General features: G+C 52.4%; 1 protein-coding gene across 2 annotated transcripts; it reads right to left on the reverse strand.

Moving 5' to 3' along the window:
* Positions 1-1,081: 1,081 nt before the first annotated feature.
* Positions 1,082-22,831, reverse strand: POLDIP3 (DNA polymerase delta interacting protein 3). Of its 2 annotated transcripts, XM_045465003.1 has the most exons (9): positions 22,661-22,831; positions 14,363-14,753; positions 13,357-13,443; positions 12,112-12,207; positions 10,189-10,368; positions 9,535-9,612; positions 6,851-6,980; positions 4,419-4,485; positions 1,082-3,450 (listed from the first exon to the last, which is right to left on the reverse strand). In XM_045465003.1, exons 1-9 carry the CDS (start codon positions 22,717-22,719, stop codon positions 3,276-3,278), a joined length of 1,263 nt encoding a protein of 420 aa, XP_045320959.1. In that variant the 5' UTR covers positions 22,720-22,831; the 3' UTR covers positions 1,082-3,275. The 2 variants fall into 2 exon arrangements, with proteins under 2 accessions (XP_045320959.1, XP_045320960.1); XM_045465004.1 differs by lacking the exon at positions 13,357-13,443 and having other exon boundaries at positions 22,661-22,823.
* Between the last annotated feature and the right edge of the window lie 119 nt (positions 22,832-22,950).

Below are 22,950 nucleotides of genomic sequence, written 5' to 3' on the forward strand. Positions count from 1 at the left end.
CAGGGCTGTATTTAGTGGAAAGGATAAAGGTAAGTTTTCCATCCCACCTTTCCAGAAGAGGAGCTGTTCCACTTTTAATACCGTAATAAAACCATGTGAAAATGTACATCGGTACAGCCACTGTGGTAACTGAAACAGCAGTTCCTTAAATTACAAATAGAATTACCACGTGATTCAGCAATTCCACTTCTGGGTATGGACCCCCAAAATTGAAAGTAGGGTCTTAAAGAGAAATTTGCATACCCATGTCCACAGCAACATTCTTCGCGTTACAAAATGGAAGCAATCCAGCTGTCGGTCCACAGATGAGTAAGAAAAATGTGGTATACGCGTACCATGTAGTATTCGTCAATTTAAAAAGAAAATTCTGATGTATGCTACCTGGAAGAAGCTTGAGGACATCTTGCTAAAGGAAATAAGCCAGTCATACTGCAGGATTCTACCTATGCGAGTAGTCAGAATCTCGGAAAGTATACAAATACTTGCCAGGGTTTGGGGCGGGGGGGGGGGGGGGTGGGGAACGGGCAGTTGCTGTTTCATGTGAATAGCATTTCAGTTCTACAAGATGAAGAGTTATGGGGAGGAGGGTGGTGACAGGTGCACAATGCGAATGTATCTACCACCACTGAAGCACACACTCACACATGGTTAAGATGGTAAATCTTATGTGTATTTTACCACACACACACACACACACACACACACACACACACAAACCATCAACGAATTACTTTCTTTCTAATGCGTAATTGGTCTGTCAATTTCGCTGAAGAGCTGAACTTCAAACCAAGGCCAAATTCGGGCTCTCTTGTTCGCCATGAACAGACCTGATTCTATGTTAGGGCTGACGATGCCGGATACCCAGTGAGGCATTTCAGGCCCAGGATGTACTGAGGCACCGTGCCTGGGCCTCACAGACTCATGCTCACGTCCCAGGCTGAGGAAACTGGGGTTCGGCTAGTCCTGTGAGGAGCTGCGCAAGGTCATAGCTGGTGAGGAGTAAAAAAGAGGCCGATTCCTGTTTTCTAGAGCCAAGTCCCACAAGGCCACTCATAATCTTTTAAGAAAGGACAGTCAAAAGTAGGAATAACAAATATTTATTCAGAAATGGGTAAGTAACATACAGTCTCCTCTATCCCTTCATGTCTCTTCCTCTCCTTCTGAACAAGAGATACACGTGAGGAATGTGGAGGGACACAAGGATGGGCCCATCACCTTCTCTTCCATTTCCCATGACGACACCTTACGAAGCAGGGGAGGCCAACAGGCTCCACCCTGCGAAGGACCACACGGCTGTCTGGAGGACAGGGCCCAGATGGCCAAGAGGCTGCAGCTGGGCTCCGTGAACTCTGTGATCACCGGAGCACCTGGCCCGGGACTGGCGGGGGGGGGGGGGGGGGGGGGGGGGGGGGGGGAGGGTGAAGCCATATGCAGGCAGGCGATTTACCATCCCTACTTGAAGCAGAGTCCAAGGAGTGATCCGACTGTCCCCAGTACCTGAAAAACCAGGTCCTACTGCCTTGTGGGTGCTCTCATGGATCAAGAAGGGGAAAGTGTAGGAGGAATGTCTTCCAGCTGCTGAGGAGAACTAAGTTTGCACCCGTGCAAAGTGGGGAGAAGGGAAGAAAGGAACAAAAGCAGCATCCTTTAGAGAACTGGAAGCTGGGGCACCGTCAGGTACATTCCTTGGACTCCTAAGGCCCAAGGAACCTCAGAGCTGGAGGGCTGCACAGTGTTCACAGCCTGAGTCCTTCCCGCTTACCGACACAACTCTGAAAACAGGAGTTTCCGATTCTCCTGAACTGGGCTGGCCCCAAGCAGGCCCTGAAAGACTCTTTAGTGCCTCAGGTCCCCTTTACTTCCTAGACTTGTGCCTTTCACAGCACTCGCCACGGATTTTGTAGCGCTCCAGAGCCCTGCTGCCCAGCTCGCTCCAGCTCTGCCAGCCTGGATTCCCTCAAAGTCCCAACAAAGCGGCAGCGGAGACGGAGAATGCCCCTGGAGCCATGCTGTCCTGGTATTCAGGGGCTGCCCCTGGGGGCTACAGTTCTGCCCCAACTGCCTGGAACCACGCCGAGGGAACAACCTACCAGCTTGCCTGGAAGGGCTGCTCTGCTCTCTCAACACCCCCCACCCCTCCCACCCCCCACCCCCCCGCCACCAAGGCCACCCACCACTCCCGTGCCCTTCACTGCCAAGGCAGGAAAAGACCCCTCTGGTCACGAATGGATGGGTCACTCCCAACAATGGGAACAGTGCCCCTTGGTGGTGGCTGGATCTGTGCCTCTCTCAGCATCCCCATTGTCCTGTAGGCATCTGAGGCCAGAAAAAGCCAGGAGCAAGACATTACTCCCATTCAAATAATCCCCCAGACCCTCAGTGCCACAGAACAATAGTAGCCAGACCTTTATATAAAAAAACAAGACAAACCCAACTAGTGGAGAGCTGGCGTTTGCACCCAAGGTATGAAGGGTGCCGTGCCAGGTGAGCACTGGGAAGGTGGCCAGCCCCTGCCCGCAACGATACTGAGAAGGCTGAGAGCTGGGGCGGGGCACTAGGCATAACCCAAAGAATGGGAACCGTGAACTCGAGAAGTTACCAAGTCACCTGAGACGGCACAGACCCTCGAAGCCAAGGGCCGGGAAGGCTCTTCCTAGTGGCGCAGCAGCACCCCCCACCGCCCTTGCCGCGTGGCCCCTCCCGACCACACGGGTCTAGAGCCAGTCGCGGTGAGAGCACCCAGGCCGCCTGCAGTGACCAGGCAGGTGAGCGGCCCAGCTCCGGAGCGGACCTGGCTTCCGCTAGGATGGCAGGGGCGCCCTTCCTCACTCCGCTTGAAAGTTTAAAAACAAGAAAGGGGAGGCAACTCCTCGCCTCCTGGAGAAAAAAAGTGTCCTTCAAAGAGGCCCTTCCCTGCACTCCATGGGGCCACACGAAAGCCACCCAGAGAATTTAGGGTATCATTTTCAGACAAGGAATCAGTTCAAATTAGGGGCTCAAATTAGGGGTAGAGACGCTCTGAGCCACACAAGCCTACCCTGGTGATGAGGTGGAGGGAGAAGAGACAGACTACAGGGAACATTAACGCACAGAGGAGCAGAGGGCAGAACACAACACAGAAAGGTGGGTTCCGTCCAGCGAGGAAGCTCTCTACCCCTGGCGGCCCTTCCCACGCTCAGGGGCCTCCAGTCCGACGGCCCATTGGTCACAAGCTTCGCTTTAGGAAACAGAGCCACCCTCCTCTGCCCCTGTTCCTGGCTGCCTCACTCCCCTGCTCAGAGTTTGATTTTGAATTCTGTGGGCTGTGTAGTCACAGAGGCCCCTGAGGACTTGAAGAGCGCTTTCAGGATGGTGTCAGGGTCCACTTCGGCAGGAGGGTTGGAGGCAGTAGAATTCACCCTGCGAGGCAACTCACTCTCCTTTTTCACTGAGGGGCTGTCACTCAGCCGTCTGTGGAGAGCAGAGAAGAGTCAAAATCCTTGTCAGTTCTCCCTCGGATGGGGAGGGAACCCACCATTTACCAAGCAGGTTACGAAAGCTGGGCGCTGAACATAACGCTCTCCACACCCCTTGATCTCATTACATTCTGTAGCCTGTTGTGATCAGGGGTTTTAGGTTTAGGAAACACTCCGTATGTCCTTGAGGGGTGGTCACACACGTCAGCTTAGTATGGATTTGGAGAAGTCTTGAAGTATAGAAACTGAATTCACTCCGTTTAGCGTAATGGTTCCCAAACTTATTAGGTCATTAAAACCCTCATTTTTCAGAATACAACTTATTCCTGGAATACAGCTTTAAAAACTTGTCCAAATCACACAATTCAATATCTAAGGTTCAAATCCTGGTCCTGCTAAATTTCAACGTCCGTCTGCCTGCCCCACCGACCTTGGCAAGTCTAATAGCCTCCTGAGGTTTTTGTCTCCTCATCTATAAAAGATGTCCTGCCAGGCTACATTTTATGCATCTCAGGCTCTGAAAAATCCTCAGTCCTGGGCCAGACATGTATGTGCAGGTGTAAAAAAAAAAAAAAACAAAACAGGGCTGGCACCGGGTACTGTCTCCATCAGGGTCAATGACAAGGAGGTGGGAGTTTTCCAGTCACTTGGGTGGTGCACACAGCTGTACAAAGGACACAACTGGCCTGCTCTCCACTTCCTTCTGAGGTTTTTCTAAATTATAAAGCTGAGGACAAGGTCTTAACACTAGCTCGTGGGGTCAACCCCTGCGGAAATGACAAGACGTCTCACTTTGTACAAAATTCAGCACTCCGACTGACCACCTGCCAGCAGAGCGGAGGAAACGGAACAGAGGGAAGCGGTTCTGCAGGCAAGTTACCCCAAGGAGAAGAGACAATCACACAGAGTAAACAAGGAGATAAGCTCCACTCTGTCCCCAGCACCACTGCCTTTGGAACTTACAGTAGAATGGGCTGGTCTGAGGTGATAACGTTCCCATTCATGTGAAGGTTGCACTTCATTGGTTGCCCTGAAAAAGAGCAAAAAAGAGAAAGCTCTGCCGTGAGATTTCGGCCTAGGACAAAAGGCCAAGGGCCGTGACCTCTGCACCCACCACTGGCAGCTCTGGCTCCGTGACCGTGACCGGGGATGGAGCGGCCAGGCTTTGGGGATCCCAGGCTGAGGGCTATGACACCTCAGCAATGACAGCACCAAAATGCAAAGTGGCCAACATTCCTTGCTTCTGGCAGAAGATGAGAACCGAAAGGAAGGGAGACACTGAACTCTGTGACGCAGTCTAAACTTCTTTGTGAAGCAGTAAAGGAAAATGTTTACGTGACGAAACTAAGTGAAAAAAGAATTCAAAAGTGAATATACACACTTCTACTTCGTCTATGAAGGATTAACTGTGACAAGTACTGCGCTGCTACTTTGCACGCTATGTGACTAGCACTGCAATAACAGCACAAGAAAGGGGGGAAGAACGAATACAGCCAAGTAGGAGTAACATTTTTATATCTCACTAGAATTCGGTATTTATCTGAAATAGACTCTGATACGTTACAACAAACACTATAAACCCTTGAGCAGTAAGATAGTGACTCAAAAAATATGGTAAAAAAAATTTTAAAGGAACTAAAATACCACACTAGAAAATATTCATATAATGTAAAAAAAAAAAAAAAAGCCACATTAAATGTGAATGGATTAATAATCCAATCAAAAGGCAGGGACGGTCAGACTGGATTTAAAAAAAAAAAAAATTCAACAATATGCTATCTATAGGAGACAGACCTCAGATTCAAAGATACAAAAAGGTTGAAAGTAAAAGGATGGAAATAAACATATTACCCAAATAGCAACCCTAGGAAGCTGAAGTGGCTATTCTAATATAAGACAAAACAGACTTGAGAACAAAAAATATTATCTAGAGACAAATAGGAACATTTTGTAATGATAAAAGGTCAATTCACCAGGAAGAAAACCATTAGAAACATAAATGCAACTAACAACAGACCTTCAAATACACAAAGCAAAACCAGCAGAATTTAAATAAGTGAACGATATAGCTGAAGATTTCAATACTTCACTTTCATTAATAGATACAACAACCAGGCAGAAGACCAAAAAGGAAACAGAAGATTATAAGTCACCTAGACCTAAGAGACATCTACCAGCAGCAAAGCACATATTCTCCTTGAACACTTATGGAACAGAAGGAAATTTGGCTAATTCACAAATATACGAAAATTAAACAAAACAGTTCTAAATAACCAACAGGTCAAAGAAGAAATCACACGGGAATTCAGAAAATACTCAAAGGTGAATGAAAATACACAATATACGAAAATATATGAGATGTAGCTAAGGCACTGCTTAGAGGAAAACATACACCTGTAAATGCATACATTGAATACAAGAGTGAAAAGACAACCTACAGAATGGGAGAAACTACTGGCAAATCACTTATCTGATAAGAGACATATTAAGAATATATAAAGAATTCTTTTAGGGGTGCCTGGGTGGCGCAGTTGGTTAAGCATCTGACTCCTGATTTCAGATCAGGTCGTGATCTCACGGCTCACGAGATCAAGCTCTGCACTGGGCTCCGTGTTGACAGCGCAGAGCCTGCTTGGGATTGTCTCTCTCTACCCCTCTATCCCCACCCTCTCAAAATAAAGAAACAAACATTAAAAAAAATTTATTTTAAACTCAAGAAGTATGCAAATAGCCCAAATACACATTTCTCTAAGATATACAAATGGTGAATATGCACATGAAAAGACACTCAACATCATTCACCATCAGGGAAACGCAAGTCAAAACCCCACCAGCTGTCTATTAGTCTCTGCATCGATGTACGCAATAAATACACAAATGAGTCAATAAACACAGAAAGAACAGAACAGTGGAGAAAAGTGGCATGGCAGACAGAGTTTCCCTCTACAGGCTAACCCGAGATAAACAATGTGACTCTGAACTCAGTAAAATCAGTAGCTTACTCCCTAGAAGCAGAGCTCACCCAGGTGCTAACAGTTAGACAAGGCTTCAGGCCTTTTAGGCAGCTGTTTCCTAGCAGTAATCAGACCAACATCTGGAAGGAGGCGGCTAGGACTCTTGGCTTCCCCGGCAAGACCTCTTAAGAGAACTATCCGTGGAGAAATGGCATTTCTCTGCTTGCTAGAGTTATGTACTAGAGCTGGATGAAAACCTGTAAAACAGGCAGCCCAGGGTACTGCATGTCCCTATGTTCCTGGTGCAGAGGAAATCCCAGAGGGATGAACGAACCAGGAGCCCCTCCCCGCCCCCCATCTCAGAGGAAGGCCTACTGATGGCCTGCTGCTTGACAGCAACGAGCAGCAGGACGGTAAGGTGGCTGCTTTCCCCGGACTCACCATCCAAACACCTGTTGTTGTACTTCTTATATGCCGTAATGGCATCATCCTTCTTCACAAAGACCACCTCTGCTACCCCAGGATGGACCAGCCGAGCCCTTTTGAGGGCTCCACACACACAGAAAAGCTCCTGCAAAGAACAAGAGGGGTTAGCATCATCATAGGAGAATTTGGGGCCATTATACTGCCTGCCTGCCATTCACACACTCCAGGGGGCTCTGGGTAGACTGGTGGCTACACTCCAGTTGAATATGCCCAAGGCCCAGGATTTCAGGGAGGTGCCATTTTAGGTGCCTCTCACTGTGGGACCAGATGAGGGGACAAGCTGAGCTGGCAGCAAGAAATGGGTCTGGGTTTATAAGCCTTGGAGTCCCTCCGCCCCCAGCAGGGCATCCCAAAGTCCTGCTTCGGCATCCACTGTCTCAACAGAGAATTTCTCTGAGAGCTCTGTCATGAAAAGGAACATGTAGGCTCATCACAGGTAGTGGTTGCTAGGTCACCTGGGAATGTGCAAGTTACTTCTCTGACAATGAGTTTTCTCTTCTGGGGGGGAAAAAAAAAGGAAGGTCTCACCTACTTCCCAGGGCTGCTGAAAGCCCAAGTGAAGTCATTTTTCAGGGCAGTGCTTTGTACACGTGTCACTGCCAGCACCATGTCCTCTGACGCCTCATCGTGTCTTGCAGAGCAGGAGGTGAGGCCAGAGAGGGAACGTGGAAATGGCCCATGGAGGCCGACTCCCACCCATGCCGTTTCTGCACTAGTAACTCCCTTCACAAGGTTGTTATGAGGACAACAAGGCTTACAAAAAAGTCACAGAATGATTTGGTTTATTTTATTAAAAAAAATTTTTTTTAAATGTTTGTTTATTTTTGAGACAGAGGGAGGCAGAGTGCGAGTGGGAGAGGGGCACAGAGAGAGGGAGACACAGAATCCGAAGCAGGCTCCAGGCTCTGAGCCGTCAGCACAGAGCCCGATGCGGGGCTCGAACTCATGGACCGTGAGATCGTGACCTGAGCCGAAGTCGGACGCTTAACCGACCGAGCCACCCAGGCGCCCCAAGGAATGATTTGTTTTTAATGATAAAGTGGAAAATGTTAAATTCCAAAACCAAAATGTGGAACTGAATACTAAGTGTGATCCCAACTTCATTACTGCTGTTCTCCACACACTACCTGTGTCGGTAAAGATGGGACGGTGGATACTACCAGCGGTCACTCTGCGTGGTGGTGAGCACAGGCAGTCAGTTTCCACGACCCTGCATACAAAGTACCTGCCACCTAGTAAGTGCTCAATAGGGGCGCCTGGGTGGCTCTGTCGGTTAGGCGTCTGGCTCTTGATTTCAGCTCAGGTCACGATCTCATGGTCCTGGGATGGAGCCCCGTGTCAGGCTCTGTGCTGACAATGAGGAGCCTGCTCTGGATTCCCCCCCCTCCCCCCCCCCCCCCCCCACCGGCCTTCCCCCGCGTGTGTGCGCCTATCTTTCTCTCTCTAATAAATTTAAGAAAAACAAAAACAAGTGTTCGATAAATGGTAGCTATTACTACTTCTGTAATCAGGAAAAAAAATGTTTTAATCCCTTATTAATTCGTGAAGTATTAGGCAAAGTAGGCTACAACCTCCACCGTGCGTACCATTCACTGGTGAGCCTGCTTCCTTCTCAAAGCCATCACATAGCAGTCACGTTTCACAACCGAGACCACTGTCAAGCGAGGCGGCCACTATGGGCTGTTACTGAATTTGGTGCGTTCATTCCGTGATCTGACAGTTCACAGCTAAAAGGCGACCTGGACTTTTAAACTAATGGTGGGGTTTTTTGGTGCCCAAATGAAAACGAGGCAGACAAGCAGTGCCGGCTGGACCCGGCCGCCTGCTTCCCAGGTTTAGGTTCTGTCCATGAACTAAGGGTGGGACAGGACAGACGAGGGCAATCTAGAAAAGCCAACCACCAAGCAACACCAATCCATCCCATTCCTTTTACTTTGGGATCATCGTGAAAACCCCTGGAGGAGGCAGAAGTTCCAAAGGCTCACAGGAAGATAGGAACCACCGGACTTTATGCCACGGAACAAGAGGATCTCATTCGAGACCCATCCAGCACGGTGCCCTGGCCCTGATTTAGAAGCTGTGAAGAAGAGAGTTGACACAGCCGGTCCGACTGCTATCTTCTCAAAGACCGGCTTCCAAGGCTGCGTCCTGGCTGGTGTCTGGGAACTTGGAATTTGGGACTCCCACCACCCTAATCGATAAGAGTGGTTCACTGAGCCTAAACTGTGCAAACGATGCGGTTTATGCTGAACACCTGCTTTCCTCCGGGGCATCTTGGAATGCTGGTACGCACTGGCAGAGGGTGCCTACGTAACTAGTTCCTGATAAAAACCTTGGCACTGAATCTGTAATGAGCTTCCCTGGTTTCACACGACACAACTTGCTGCTGGGAAATAGAGTGCATCCTGACTCCACGAGAAGAATCCAGAAATTTGCACCTGGACCCCCGGCCTTTGCCCCACGAGCCTTTCCCCTTGCTGATTTTGCTTTGGATCCTGTAATAAACCCTGCGCCTGACGTGACTCCACGCGGAGTCCCGTGAGCCCTCCTAAAGAACCAGCAAACCTGGCAGTGGTCTTGGGGGCCCCTGACACAGAAGCGGCTTGAGATGTAAGATTCTGGCAGGATACAGTACTCACCACGATGTCCTCCTCAGTGACTCGAGGGTGCAGATTGTTCACTGTCATCTTGGTGCCTTCCAAGGGGCTGAGGACAGGCTGCCAGACAAGACAGTTACCAGAAGTCACACAACAGCTATGCGCTCAACAGCAGCACGTGCTCTGGGCCAGCGGCCAGGAAGGCCCAGAGGAAACCCCCTAGAGGGCCCGTCACGATCAGGCCCCACCACCCCACGCTAAGGGCCGGAACCTCTCATCACCTCCCAGATATGCCAGACACTTTCAGGCCTCTGAGCCTCTCCACGGAATGCCACTCATGTTTCAAGACCCACCCGGCTCAGGTGGACCTTCTCCTTGAAGCCTTCCCCGCTTGCCCAGGGGACCAATGCTCTGTCCTCAGTGCTCCCGGCAGCTCTCCTCTGGACAGACCTCCGTTCTACCGCCACACAAAATTGCTCCGTCTGCACCTCTGTCCACCCCACTCGCCTGCAAGCAACCGAAGGGCAGGGGCCACCGGGTCTCGGTTTGCTCGCTTGTGAAACGGAGGTGGCCACGTCTGCCTACCTCACGGAGGTGCCGTGAGGATGCGACACGGTACGCACAACACACTGCCCACCCAGCACGGCCTGACTGTCCACTGGTATGCTCGCTTTCTCTCCTTCGCCTTCACCTCACCTCAGCAGGCGGCAGCTCTTTGGGAGGCTCCTCCTTGTTCACTAGCGTCCGAGACATGTTGGTCAAGGCTTTTGTTCGAACAGAGGAGGGGAGGGCAGGAGCTGTGTATGCATCATTCTGAACCACTTTGGTGAGAGGGAGGGCCTTGGACACGGAGAACTTGGAACTGCTCAGCCCGGCCTAAACAAGAGGCAGACAGGAATCTGAGGGGCTAGAGAAGAAGGGGAGAGAAAAGCCCTAAGGGGCTCACGACCGCCACCCCCGAGCCCTCCCGGCTCCGCAACTCCCTTAGAGGTCTGGAGCCAAAAAAGGTTGCCAGGGACTTCCCCCAAGGAATGGGCGGGAGGGGAGAAACACAGTTTGTGCTCACAGAAGCCACTCTCTAGTGCAGAAGTCCTTGGTGAGAAAGTTCCATGCAGGCCTGATCTGAAGCCACAGGCCGACCCATACCATGTAGACTTTATGAAAACCCTATGATTTGGGGTTAAGCAGAAGGCCGAAAAGTTTGGGGTCAAGTTCATTCCCAGACCTGCTTCTCACACAATGGGCTGATTATCAGTTCTGCACTGGCTAGGCACAGGAACCCACTCTTAAGAAGGCCCAGACTCCCAGCTTTTTGGTCCCCGTTTTGACCACACAGAGGCACCATGCAGAGCCCTGGCCCGATCAGCTCCCAGACCGTCAGGGACAGGCTGCCAGAGTTGGCAGGTGCAGACCAGCAGACGCAGTTCCCTCCCTCCCCTGCTGCCCCTGACTGGGGATGTGGTCCCTTGGATATATAAGCCAGTCAACTCCCGGGTGTTAGCGCGTCTGAGGAAAAAGACGTCGGAGGCAGAAGCGGCAGGGCTGATTCACCAGCTTCTCTGAATCAAATGACGTGTCCACTCCTCACGCTCGACTCCACGTTTCTCAAGCTGCTGAGTCTTGAGAGCCAGTGCAGTGAGTGTAGGGGTAATACGCAGGGCCTGGGAGCCAGACTGCTTGAGCTGGAATCTCAGATCCACTATTTATAAGCTGGGTGATACTGAGTGTATTTAACCTCTCTGTGCCTGATTCCTCATCTGTAAAACAGGAACGACAGTAGTACCCACCTCACCAGGTGGGCGGGAAGGGGAGTCTTAAATTGGTTCACACAAACCCTGCATTTTTTCAATCAGGGTGAGCCACGAACCGAGCCAGCTGACACCCCCCCTGGCAGCAGACCTCAGCAATGCAACCAGTGCAAAGGTCCAGTGCCTGTAACAAATCGGCAACCTTCAGCTTCACGTATCACTTTAAGAACTTCAGTGGCAACCAGGAAACTGGTCCACACATTTCAACGCAGTGACAAAGACACGGAGTCTTTGGGTCTCTGCAGGCCAAACAAAGGCCCTTGGCTCGGGTGGCCCCTGGCGGCCCTCCCCGTAACTGGCTAGACCCGCTGACGCCGGCCTCCCTGCCATTCCAGATACTGCTCTCTCTGCTTCTCTGCGTGGCATCTGACCAGCACCCAGTCTTGCCCTGCAAGTGGGCTGCACGTGGTGGAGAGCACAGGCAAGGTCGCTTACTCTTGCTCACACCGACTGAGGGAGTCCAGTTTCAAAACTGGAACTGGAGGGAAGGAGAACACACAGAACATTCTGCCGCAAAGGAAAGAAAACGGGATTCCCTCCCGTGTGATCTCACATTTCCCCCGAAGTGCCTCCAGCAGCAACTGGAGGGTGTAGCCCCACACTTCACTAGCTGCGGGCCCTTGAACACGATCACCGGCCACTCTGGTCTCAGCATTTATGAAACCAGCCACTGGATCAGTTCCAGTTCTGAAAACCTTAGGACCCAAAGGAAGAAAGATTTCGGAACTGAAAGGCCATACACTCGCCCACGTCTCCCACCTACCCGATCTGCTATGCATGGCGAGTGCAGGAAAAACATAAAATGCCTTACCACGTGGTGGAGAAAGCTGCTTGAGGCTGCAAATTTCATCTGTTTACTGGGAATGGGAGCTACAGCGTCATCATCGTCCTCCAGGTCGTATACATTCTGAAAAGAAAGAAAGAACAGCTAACGTGGCCTGCAGGCTCTCAACAGACCTTTGGAACCAGGACAGCAAGACGTGGAGCTGAATGACGGATGGAAAAGCAGGTGTGTGTGTGTGGGGGGGGGGGGGAGGGGTGCCTGGGGAGACTGGCCCGGGAGGCCACAGTTCAAATCCTGATAGGCTGGTTCCTCACCCACAAGGACCCCACGAAAGTGCTGCAACCTCCAGGTACATTAGAGTTTCCTCTCCACAAGTGGGCAACACCTAGAAACACCTACGATGTTTGTTGACAATCTTGGCTTAGAAAGTCCATCCCAGGCAGTCTGGCCTACAGAAATAAATACAACCCCTAGAAAGAGCTCCAGCCACAACCATGTTCACAGAAGGATTTCTAACAGTGGAAATTACAGGAAAATGGCTTAAGTAAACTGGAACATCAACTCAAAGGACTATGCAGTTATTAAAAACGTTCACAGTAAATGTGAATCAGAGAAGTGCTTGAGTTATAAAGTGCAAACAGAATGACAGAAAATCGAATAATAATATAACCACAACTACAGCTATGCATTAACTAAACAATAATGACACTTAAAAGGAACCAGGGCAGAATTTCAACAGCAGCTGGCTTTGGAGAGCAGGACCAAGAGGGACTTTTTTTTTTTCCTTTTTAATCTTTCTCTATTTTGCAGTCTTCTGTATTAAGCACATACTACTATTTTTAATGTTTATTTTTGAGAGAGATAAAGAAACAGAGTACAAGCTGGGGAGGGGCAGAGAGAGAGACAGACAGACACAGAATCCGAAGCAGGCCAACGCGGGGCCCAAACCCACGAACCGTGAGACCATGACCCAAGCTGAAGTCAGACGCTTCACCAACTGAGCCACCCGGACGCCCCCCGCACACACTACTTTTATAATCAAAAAGAGAAGACTTTCAATCTGCCTCTCTGCCCCTTAAATACTCACCCCCCCCACCCCCATAAGAAGTTTCTTTTTAAAAGTCATAAACCGCAAGAAGCTAAATGTAATTTCTCCAATTCTTCACACTGGGAACCTTGGCCAGGCCTCAGTTCATCCACTCAGAAGAGTCCATCAAAACACACACGTGTGCACATACACTCACGCGTGTGCACACACTCTCTCTCTCTCACCTGCTTGGCCGGGTGGTTATTGACAACATTGATCCTCATTCCAGCAGGATGGGTGTGAAGGGGTGCCATGGCCTTCTGCTGTGGAACCTAGAAAACCCAGAGACCAGAATTCATCCCCTGGGGTCCACACGTGTCCTCCATGCGTCAGGAATCACTGAACGTGAAGTAGGGTAGCGCTCAGTTTGGGTCTGTGGTAAAGCCCTAGAGTGCCTCATGTCCAAAGCAGGAGTGACAGAAAGCCTCGTCATCCTGCTCGACGAGCCTGGCTCGATACATCCGCAGCCGCTACTCCTGTCACCAAGGTTGCTGCGAAGGTTGAAGGATACTGTTTTCGCCCCCCTGGGCAGCTGTGCTAGCGGCCAGGGCACGGGACAAGGAGTCGGGTGTGACCAGGCTCCTACCCGGTCCTCCCATTCACCGGCTGTGCTAGCCCTGGGCACCATAATTCACAATTGAGACCTCGAGTCTTCTCTATAAAACTGGGGTAATGGGGCGCCTGGGTGGCTCAGTCGGTTGAGCGTCTGACTTCAGGCTGGGTCATGATCTCACGGCTTGTGGGTTCAAGCCCCGCGTCGGGCTCTGTGCCGACAGCTCAGAGCCTGGAGCCCACTTTGCATTCTGTGTCTCCCTTTCTCTCCGCCCCTCCCCAGCTCACGCCCTCTTTCAAAAATAAATTAAAAACAAAACAAAACAGACAACTGGGGTAATGATCCCAGAGTTGCAGGAGAAATAAGTAAGGTCATAGGTGTAGCGCCTGCCACACAGCACGTGCTCCACGGCGTCCGTCCTCTCCCTGCTCTTCCCGCCATCGCTAGCTCTCTTGAGAACGTCACTCACTTCTGCCGCAGCCCCCTTTCCTCTCCGCGAAACTCGCTGAAAACCCCGCCTCCCTCACAGGGTTACTATCCAAACACTCGGGAGAGCTGTCATTTTGCCCACACACTCCTGGCCCCCACCGCCTGCCCGAATCTAGTTGTTCCCACCTTCCCAGGAGAGCCACGCCTACCTGGATGGTTTTGGTGAGCTTCAGGGCAGGGGTCACTGTCCCAATGGGCGGACTCATGAAGGCGGCTGGGGAGTTCCGCTTCAAGCTGATCTTCTCCCGGGCATCAGCCACCTGGCGGGGCTTCTGGGGCCCCGCACTCTGCTGCTTGCGGGAGTTCAGCATCTCTCTGGCGTCCTGCACTTTCCCTTTGATCCGGAACCGAGCATCTTTCTGCAGAAGCTTTTCCCGGGCATCCTTGACTCCCAGCTTGAGCCGGGCGTCCGAGAGGCCGATCTTCTGCCGGGCATCAAACCTCTGCTGGAAGGTGGCTGTGCGTGCTGGCTGGCTGAGAAGGCTCTGCTGGGTCCCAACACGAGATCGAACACCTCCAATTCCTGGTCTGGCATTGAGACTGCAAGTACAAATTGCACATTCAGTGGATGTGGGTGTCGAGAGCGGCCCACGGAAGTAGAGCCATCGTAATACTGGGAAGAGAGGGAGTTTCTGGAGAAACCAAAAGTCTGCTCGCTGAGCAAACAGGCTGATGTTGAAACTTCTTTTCTGGTTCATGACTTTTAACTTTGCATTGCAAATAAAATTCGGAAGAGGGGCCTGGCGGTTTCAATTACTAGGTAACACACTGGTTTCCTCCCTAGACCAGCTGTTCTGAGACGTCATTAGGAACAATAACCTCCAAATGATGCTGGTCCCAAAGAAAGGCATATCCCCCAAATACTGTAACCCCACACAGGGGAAGAACAACTTCCGTTTCCAAAGTTCTTCACAGGCTTGCTCTCAGTCAGCCCTCTCAGCACCCTGTGGGGTGGGTCAGACAGGCTTGGAGAGATTCAATGATAAACCAAAGACACCAGCCTGCCTTCGGTGGTCCAGGTCTCCAGGGCCAGCACAAGATCCCCACTGGGCTGGGAGCAGGAGCCACCCGCTAACAGGTAGAAAAGAAAAACAGCCACTTTGTCTGAACCGTTTCCACTCACAACACTTCTGACACCAAAAGTGTGGGTGTTCTCCTGACATCAACCCTTCTCAAACCTTCTAGACATCACCGGGTGTCCTATGATTCAACTCTGACACAACATACCCACAGTCTGCGCAGACCCCACAGGTTACGGGCTCAGTCCCCCAAGACGGCCCTCGCTTCAGATGCCACTCCCAAGTCCTGGGCTTCCCATCCTTCTGACAGACTAAAACTGAGGGGACCCACGCCCGCCCCTCAAGTTCGGTAAGTTGCTAGAGTGGCTCACAGAATGCAGCAGAAACAGTTTACGCGCTACCATTAGTTTGTTATGAAGGATACAACTCAGAAACAGCCAAATGGAAGGGGTGCGGAGTTCCCATGCCCTCTTGGGGTGCACCACCCTCCCAGCACATACACGTGTTCACCAACCCAGAAACTCCCCCAAATTCCACTGTACAGGGGTTTTTATAGAGGTTCCATTATGTAAGCAAGGTTGAATGGCTGGCCATTGAGGACAGCCTCCGTCTCCCTGGAGGGCGGGGGGCGGGGAGGACTGCAAGTTCCCATGAACCATGCCTAGGTCTTCCTGGTGACCAGTCCCCATTCTGAAGCTAGCCAGGGACCCAGCAAAAGCTACCTCATTAGAACAAAAGATGCTCCTACCACCCTTATAACTCAGGGTTTTAGGACCTGTGGGCCAGGAACCAGGGATAAAACCAAGTACGTGTTTATCACACTCTGCAACAAGAAGAATGTCAAATCCAGAAACTGTGAAAATCGGAAATGAACCAAACTCCATTACACAGGCCTCATTTGCTTGCGGGGTTCCTCTGTTGGCCCTTCAGTGGCTCGTTGAGTAAAGAGAAGGCTCTTCCAAGTACAATCCTGGAAGTCCTTCCTGGGGTCCGCAAGCTTCTCCCTCACCCCGCCCCTGCCCACCACACCACGAGGCCAGTCTCCTCCAGCCGCTGCCGCCACCACCGCTGCCCCCACCCTCGCGGCGGGTGCCCTGCCTGGGACTCTGGCTCCCAAGGCAACATCTCGTCTGAGGGAAACCCTCCTTCTCTGCTTGTTCCGGGACAGCCCTCCTCTGTGCCTCCAACTCCATCTGCTGGTTTTCTCTTCCCCACTGGACTGGGAGGGGAGATCGGGGCTCATTCTGTTTCAGGGCCCGGTGCTTTACAGGCGGTGCTGAAACCTGGCTGAGCTAAGTTAGAAACTCTGGTGGAGCTGCTTAAAAACACAGCTGTCTAGACTCTGTCCTCACAGCTCCTAAATCCAAAATCTGGGTGAAGGCCTGGGCATCTGCACTTTTGACTCCATAGGTGGTCCTGGATTAGACGGCAGTGTTCAGAATCTTGGACCTGGGGTCAGAAGGCAAAATTCTACTGAACAAACAAGTTCCCGTATGGCCTCCCACATCTGTGTCCAGGCCTCCCAGGAGGCCTCCTAGTACTCCCTCGGGCCTCCGCAGCCGCCTGGGGAGTGTCCCGCAGCTCCAGTGCTCACAGCAGGAGCGTACCCAACGAACCAGCCAAGGCAAGCCTGGACTTTCACCCGGTTACCCTTAGACTGGAGGAAACACACCTGCTGCCCCCTGCATGCCAGAACACTGCCCAAGACCGTGATGCGCGGACCAATTTTCTTTGGAAAACAGCAAATTATTTTAGGATTTAAATACTTTCCAGTGGGTCTATACAGGAACTGGGTGGAAGAGAGAGGGAAAGGATCATTTACAGAACTGATCCGATTAGGTTTAAGGTGGGGGTGGGGCTGCTGGTCCGTCCCTGTCCCGTTTTCTCCTGTAGAGGCAGGGGCTTAAAAAAAAAAAAAAAAAAAAAAAAAAGGCAAAGCCAAAGGGCTGGGGTGTTTAGGGAGGCCAGCAAGCACGACGAGGGAGAGAGGAACAGACAGCACCCCCCACCCCCCTGGAGTGGCCTGCCCTCAGTTTCATGGTCAGCGAGGTCTCGGCAATAGTGGAGCTGGGCTTTCTGGCGGCACGGAAACCCACAGCTACTGGAGGGGCCCCTGGTGTTTACGGAGGGAACAACACACGCTTCCTAATAAAGCCCTACCTGCAGGCCCAACAAGCTGGTGAGGTGACCCCACTGTTTTTGTTTGTTTGTTTTTTAATGCCTTCAGCTCCCTACATCTCCCTACACCCATCAAAGAAAAGCAACAGGCTGTCTGTGCAGACCAGGAGCTACGACTGAAGGCCTACTCATAAAATGGGGAAAAGGATTTTGATCAACCTTTACTGCCCAGATCCAGGAGAAACCAGTGTCAGTGGAAAGCACTCCAGATAAAACTGCTTATCACACAGGGGACCTCTCTGAAGCCACAGGCTTTGGGCTGGGGAATCAAGTCACCACAGAGAGCATGGTGAGGAGCACTCCCGCTCTAGGAGAGGAAGGCTCACGCCTGTGGGGACACCACGAGCTGCCAGACACACCTGTGGGGCAGCGGGAAGACTTAGATGCGGCCCCGGCCCCGGGTGTTTGGGAAGAGCAGAGGGTGTCAAAGGTCACACAAACAGCCCACCGTAGCCTGCAGCCTCTTTGCCCTCGCAGCTACGGTGGGTTCCCCGGTTCCTGCCCTCCTGAGCACTCCCTCCTCGCCTCTCCCTTACCGCCTCCCGGCTGGCCGGAAGCTTCCCTCCTTGGGGGAGGTCAAGTCCAAGCTGCCGGCGCTGACTCACAAGGACCTGTTCCCAAGCCCGCACCTCCTGCAGCACTAAGAGCCTCTGTAAACCCTGCCATCTCCTCACCTGGGTCAGCCCTGCACCAGGGGAATAAAAAAAGGCTCAAAGAGCTTTCCAGTTGTGAGCTCCCGCCAAGTGGTGTCAGGGACCCTCCAGCTGCCCCACCCCCGTATATTCTCCTTTCACGCTCACACCTGTGAGGATTAGGTTATTATCCACATTTCACAGAGGATGTCCTGGTGAAGGCTGGTCTTCACTGCATCTACTTAAAGCTCCAATAAATGAAGCATGGGTCAAGGATAAAGACCAGAGACTGAGGAGTGCTGTCCCAGGCTAAGGAAGATCTTAGGCCCCCAGACCCGTCCAGGACCACAGCACACTCCCTAGTGACCAGGGGGTGAGCACACACACACCGAGCGTGGCGCGGCGTGCTCACTCTGGCCCCACGCGCCACACTGCCTGTCTCGCAGGAAAGGCCACCGAGATGCCTCAGGTCTTTCTATCTCCGTGAACAGCACAAAAGGTCCATCGGGGAGGGAGGGCATGTAGTTGTGGATGTGGGAGCGCGAGTGAGCCGCTTCCCCGCAGTCCCCCGCACTCAATCCCCAGTCCTTTCAGCTCCTTTCCCAGCAGCTTTAGGGGCTTCAGTGTGCAGGCTTTTTATAATCGCCGCCCCTCCTCCTGCATGAAAGGACAGCCATTCATCCCGGCGGGCAGCAGCGCTGGGTACAAGGCAGGCATTAGTCATCAGGAATTTTTCAAATAAACACTCCCCGCAAGGTCCGGGTCTCCAAAACAGAGTCCGCGGTGTTACCCTCCGGTTCCAAGAACCGCCCGAGGGCTCCCTAACAAAGCCCAGCCCCTCAGCGGAGCCTCCGGTCTGGCCCGGCTTCCGCCTGCAGCCTCACTGCAGACTCGCCCCGAGGTCCCCGAACCACGTTCTTGCCTCAGCACTTGTTGGGAAGGGGCGGGGGAGGTTTTGAGCAAGTCTCTGGACTCTGAACTGCCCCACCCGGCTCTGCCCTGGCTCCGGAGTCCCACGGGGTCCTGGGGAGAGCGCTGTGGGTGAGAGCCAATGCCCCCACCCCGGAATCTCAGCGCCTGCCCCGGACCCCACTGGAGCCCGGGTGCTCTCCCCCACACCCTGACCCGAGCCGGCTCTGGACAGATGTCTAGTCCAAGGATCAGGGCCCATTAGTGGGGCCCTGGGTTGTTATTATAAAGTGGATTTTAATCCACGGGCATCTCTGGGTCAGGGTTCATGTGTGTCGAGGTCATCTTTATGTGGAGGAAACACACTTTAGTTCTGTTACACGAGAGTCAGTTCTGAATCAGGGGCTTCACGGACACAAAGAAACAAGATACCATCCCCTTACCCTCCAAGAGACTCTTGTGCAGATGTTGTGTTTTAAATCACAATTCTTCCCCTCCAAGTTACATAACGACTAACTTTCCTCCTCTTTGCTTCAGGTCTACAATTCCTTTATCTTATTTCAACAAGGAAACAAACCCCAAGTACCAGGAACAGAGAGCCCTGGCCTGAAAAGTAGACCAACCTCCTTCCCCGTGGCTCCCAGGACTCCCCAGACAGGGCATCTGGCCCAGAGCTGCTCAACTCCAGCATACTCAAGGTCCAACCTTCCCACTAAGGCTGCCTGCCACCTTAGATGAACCTTCCCTAACCAGGAGGCGGCAGTGGACGGACAGCTGTCATCTGCGAGCTAAACTCAGAGCGGGCAACTTTGCTAACGTGACCAGCAGTATGCTCAGATCTTAAGGAAAAAAACGACGAGAACGGGCCCGCACTGCAGCTGGTGCCCAGTGCCCTCCTGGGGAGACTCATCCGTGGGCCCTGAGCAACTGAAGTCCCCTGGGAGTTCTGTGCAGGGGGAAGGACAGTGCCCCGCCATGGCTGAGTGAAGTATCATTCTCTCCCTTTCTCTATTTTCACATTAATCATGGAAATCTTTTGATTAATGGGGGGGTGGGGGAGGGGGGGCAGGTAGTAACAAGAATGACCCCTTTCTTGGCTCACAAGGTGTGATGAACACAAAACAGAAAACTGCTCTAAAGAACGAATACATTCCATGACCTGTGGGGAAAGAGGTGATTTACATCTCCACCGGTTCTTTTGCTATTTCCACTAAGAAGAAGAAAGTTTTCAGGGACAGTCACAGGTTCCACATAAACCATCAAGCACAAAGTTCTTCCTGGGACCTCCAGGCACCATCATTCCACAGTCCCAGGAAGGGGACAGTTCTTCCAGCAAGCATGTAGGACAGGATACAGTTACTGTAGGAAATGACATTTGTTCACTGAAATAAGCTCAGACCTTTCAGTTCTTGACAGGGACACCCTGGCTGTAGTTTCTGTTGGCTTTGCAAGTAAAATAAAAATGAAGTTTCCACCAGGTTTAATCCAAACACACCACGCATGCTAGTCTCTGTCTGCACGGTCCCCCCTCCAATGTTCACATGATAGCAAAGTAATACTGTCTCACGTATCGTGACACAAAATTGGATGTTGCTTCTTTACTTAAAAGCCTTTCATAATGATGACCATAACTAACATGTATCAAACACTTAGAACCATCAAATACTCTGAAAGTACTGTAGGCAGATTAATTCACTTAGTCCCGACAGTCACCCAAGAAAAGAATTATCCACATTTTATAAATAAGAGAGGTAAGGAATGGTTAAGTAACTTGCACAAGCTCATGTGGACAGTGAGAGAAGGGAACTCAAACTTCAGTTTGACTCCAGGGTTACCTATCCACACCACCCCCCCTCCCTCCCGCCCCGCATCGGGGGGAGGGGTTTGGGCATCTACTCCTTTAAGGAAAGATCCACGATAATTGCCAACATTTGCTGAACACTCACTACCTGGTACAAACTTTAAAATATACATTTTTGTATTCTATCTAATCTTCCCAGCAACCTGCCAGGAACCAGTCTTACAAACGAGGGAGCTGCCCAGCTCAGAAGTCATCTCGCCAGGGAGGCACAGAACCCAACAATGGGCCCAGAAGGGCACCGGGCCTGCCTGCTCGCAGACAGGTGTTCATCCCACGGATCCCCCACCCAGTGCCCAACATGAGACTCTGTGCACCTCCGCGCTAAAAAAAAAAAAAAAAAAAAAAAAAAGTACAGACCCAACAGACAGTACAGACCGCCCGCAGTCAGGGCCGTGGGGGAGCTGATGGCATATGCGCGTGTCCTGGGAAGCTGGTTCATTCAGCAACTGTCCAGCAAATCTATGAAACCCAGATGGATTCACAAGTGGCCAGAGGACCCAGCACCAATTCCACACCAGTTATTGGAGGGGAAGACCTAGGAGAGAACAGCTGCGCAAATTAATACTTCCTGTGCGCCTGTTGCAAAGGAGTAGCCAGGTGGAGTGCTGGCTGCTGAGTTCTGCAGAGGAGGCAGCAGGTGTAGTGGATATGTGGGTGGGGGTGGGGGCTGGGGGGGAACCTCCCTTTCAGTTAGCAACAGCAAGGATCTATTTTCTAGCCACAGGCACCAGGGGGATATTAATAAACATCTGTTGGGTGAATGACATGGGAGAAAACAATATCTACAGCCAGTTTAGGAAGACACCTGAATTAGTGCTGGAGAACTGTTGGCCACGTTCCCACTTACTTCTTCATACAGCTGAACTGGAGCCCATAAAGGCTGGAAAGGACTAACAATACTTAAGGGTCCAGAGGAAGTTTGGGGCACATCACTGCAAATCGTCTCCTCACTCAGATCCAGAACCGTCTACTCTGACAACTGGGAGTTACAAGCATCGAGAAGCTCTAACCTCCAGCCAGTTCCACCTGTTTTTTTTTTTTTTTTTTTTTTTTGCCCAGGCCTGAGGTCAACTCAGCCAGCTGCTAAAGGGCACTCAGCCCCGATTCTCAGCTCTTCGTGGCCTCGGGCAAGTCTCTCTAACCTCCCGGCCTCAAGCTCTTCATCTGCAAAATGGGGAAAATATCAGTACCTGGCCGGTACGGTTGCGAAAAGAGCAAATGGGACAAGAGATACTTGAAAGCGCTTGCAGAACTTGAAACGCCGCACCTCGGAGGCGAGTGTTAGAGGCAGCGGGGCCGGGAAGCGCACGCAAGATTTGGAAGTGAAGCTCTGGGTTTGAGACTCGGCTTCGGCGGTGGCGGTAACAGATCGGAGGAGTCCGAGCAACTCACTTCCCCGCTACACTTCAGTCGTCCTAACTCTAAGGCCGAGCAGAGATCGTGGAGCGGCGGGGCCCACGTGCCGGTCTTCCCACGGGAGGGGGCCGTGCGCGGAGACCCCCCCCCCGGACCCTTCCGTCGGGGACGGCTCCTCCCCCCCGCGCGACCTGCCCCAGCGCGACCCCCACCCCCCACCCCAACCCCCGGGGCCGCTCCCACGAACCGGGCGCCCCGGCCCCGCCGCGGCCAGCGGCTTCCCGGGCCCGCCAGGGCGACGGCGCCTCCAGCCAGTGGACGGTCGGGCGGCCGGGCCCGCAGCGGCGGCGGGGCCTAGCCAATGAGGAGCGCGGCTGCGGCAGGGGGCGGGCGCAGACGGCGCTCCGCGTCGCTCCCGGGCCGCTCCCTCCCCCGCCCCGAGCCCCGCTAGGCCGCGGGCCCTGAGCACCGAAGGGAGAAAAGGCTGCTCACCGCCCCTTCGTCGCAGCTCCGCGCTTCCGGATGAGCTCGTCCAGGGAGATGTCCGCCATCTTGCACCGCCGAGCGAGCCGCGAGCCGCTTACACTCCAGCCCTCGAGCCCGCCCCTTCGGCCGCTCAGGAGCAACTAGCTGCTTCCGGCGTTCGTCCGACGAACTCTCGCGACAACTCCAACAGGGCAAAAACCGGAAGGGGCGGAGAGCTCCCCGTGAGCCTTTGCGACGCCAGCTGCTTATCTGCATACGGCGGTCGGGGGGCCTACGGTTCCCTGTTCTCCTCAGAC

The sequence above is a fragment of the Leopardus geoffroyi genome, chromosome B4 (genome assembly GCF_018350155.1).
Source record: "Leopardus geoffroyi isolate Oge1 chromosome B4, O.geoffroyi_Oge1_pat1.0, whole genome shotgun sequence".
NCBI classification, from domain to species: Eukaryota; Metazoa; Chordata; class Mammalia; order Carnivora; family Felidae; genus Leopardus; species Leopardus geoffroyi.

Excerpts from the sequence above, each read along its gene's own strand:
- POLDIP3 (XM_045465003.1), bottom strand. The coding sequence starts at position 22,719 with ATGGCGGACATCTCCCTGGACGAGCTCATCCGGAAGCGCGGAGCTGCG. Across the intron at positions 13,444-14,362 it reads AGCTCACCAAAACCATCCAG|GTTCCACAGCAGAAGGCCAT; the intron begins GTAGGCGTGGCT and ends TGGGTTTTCTAG. Across the intron at positions 12,208-13,356 it reads ATAACCACCCGGCCAAGCAG|AATGTATACGACCTGGAGGA; the intron begins GTGAGAGAGAGA and ends CTTTCTTTTCAG.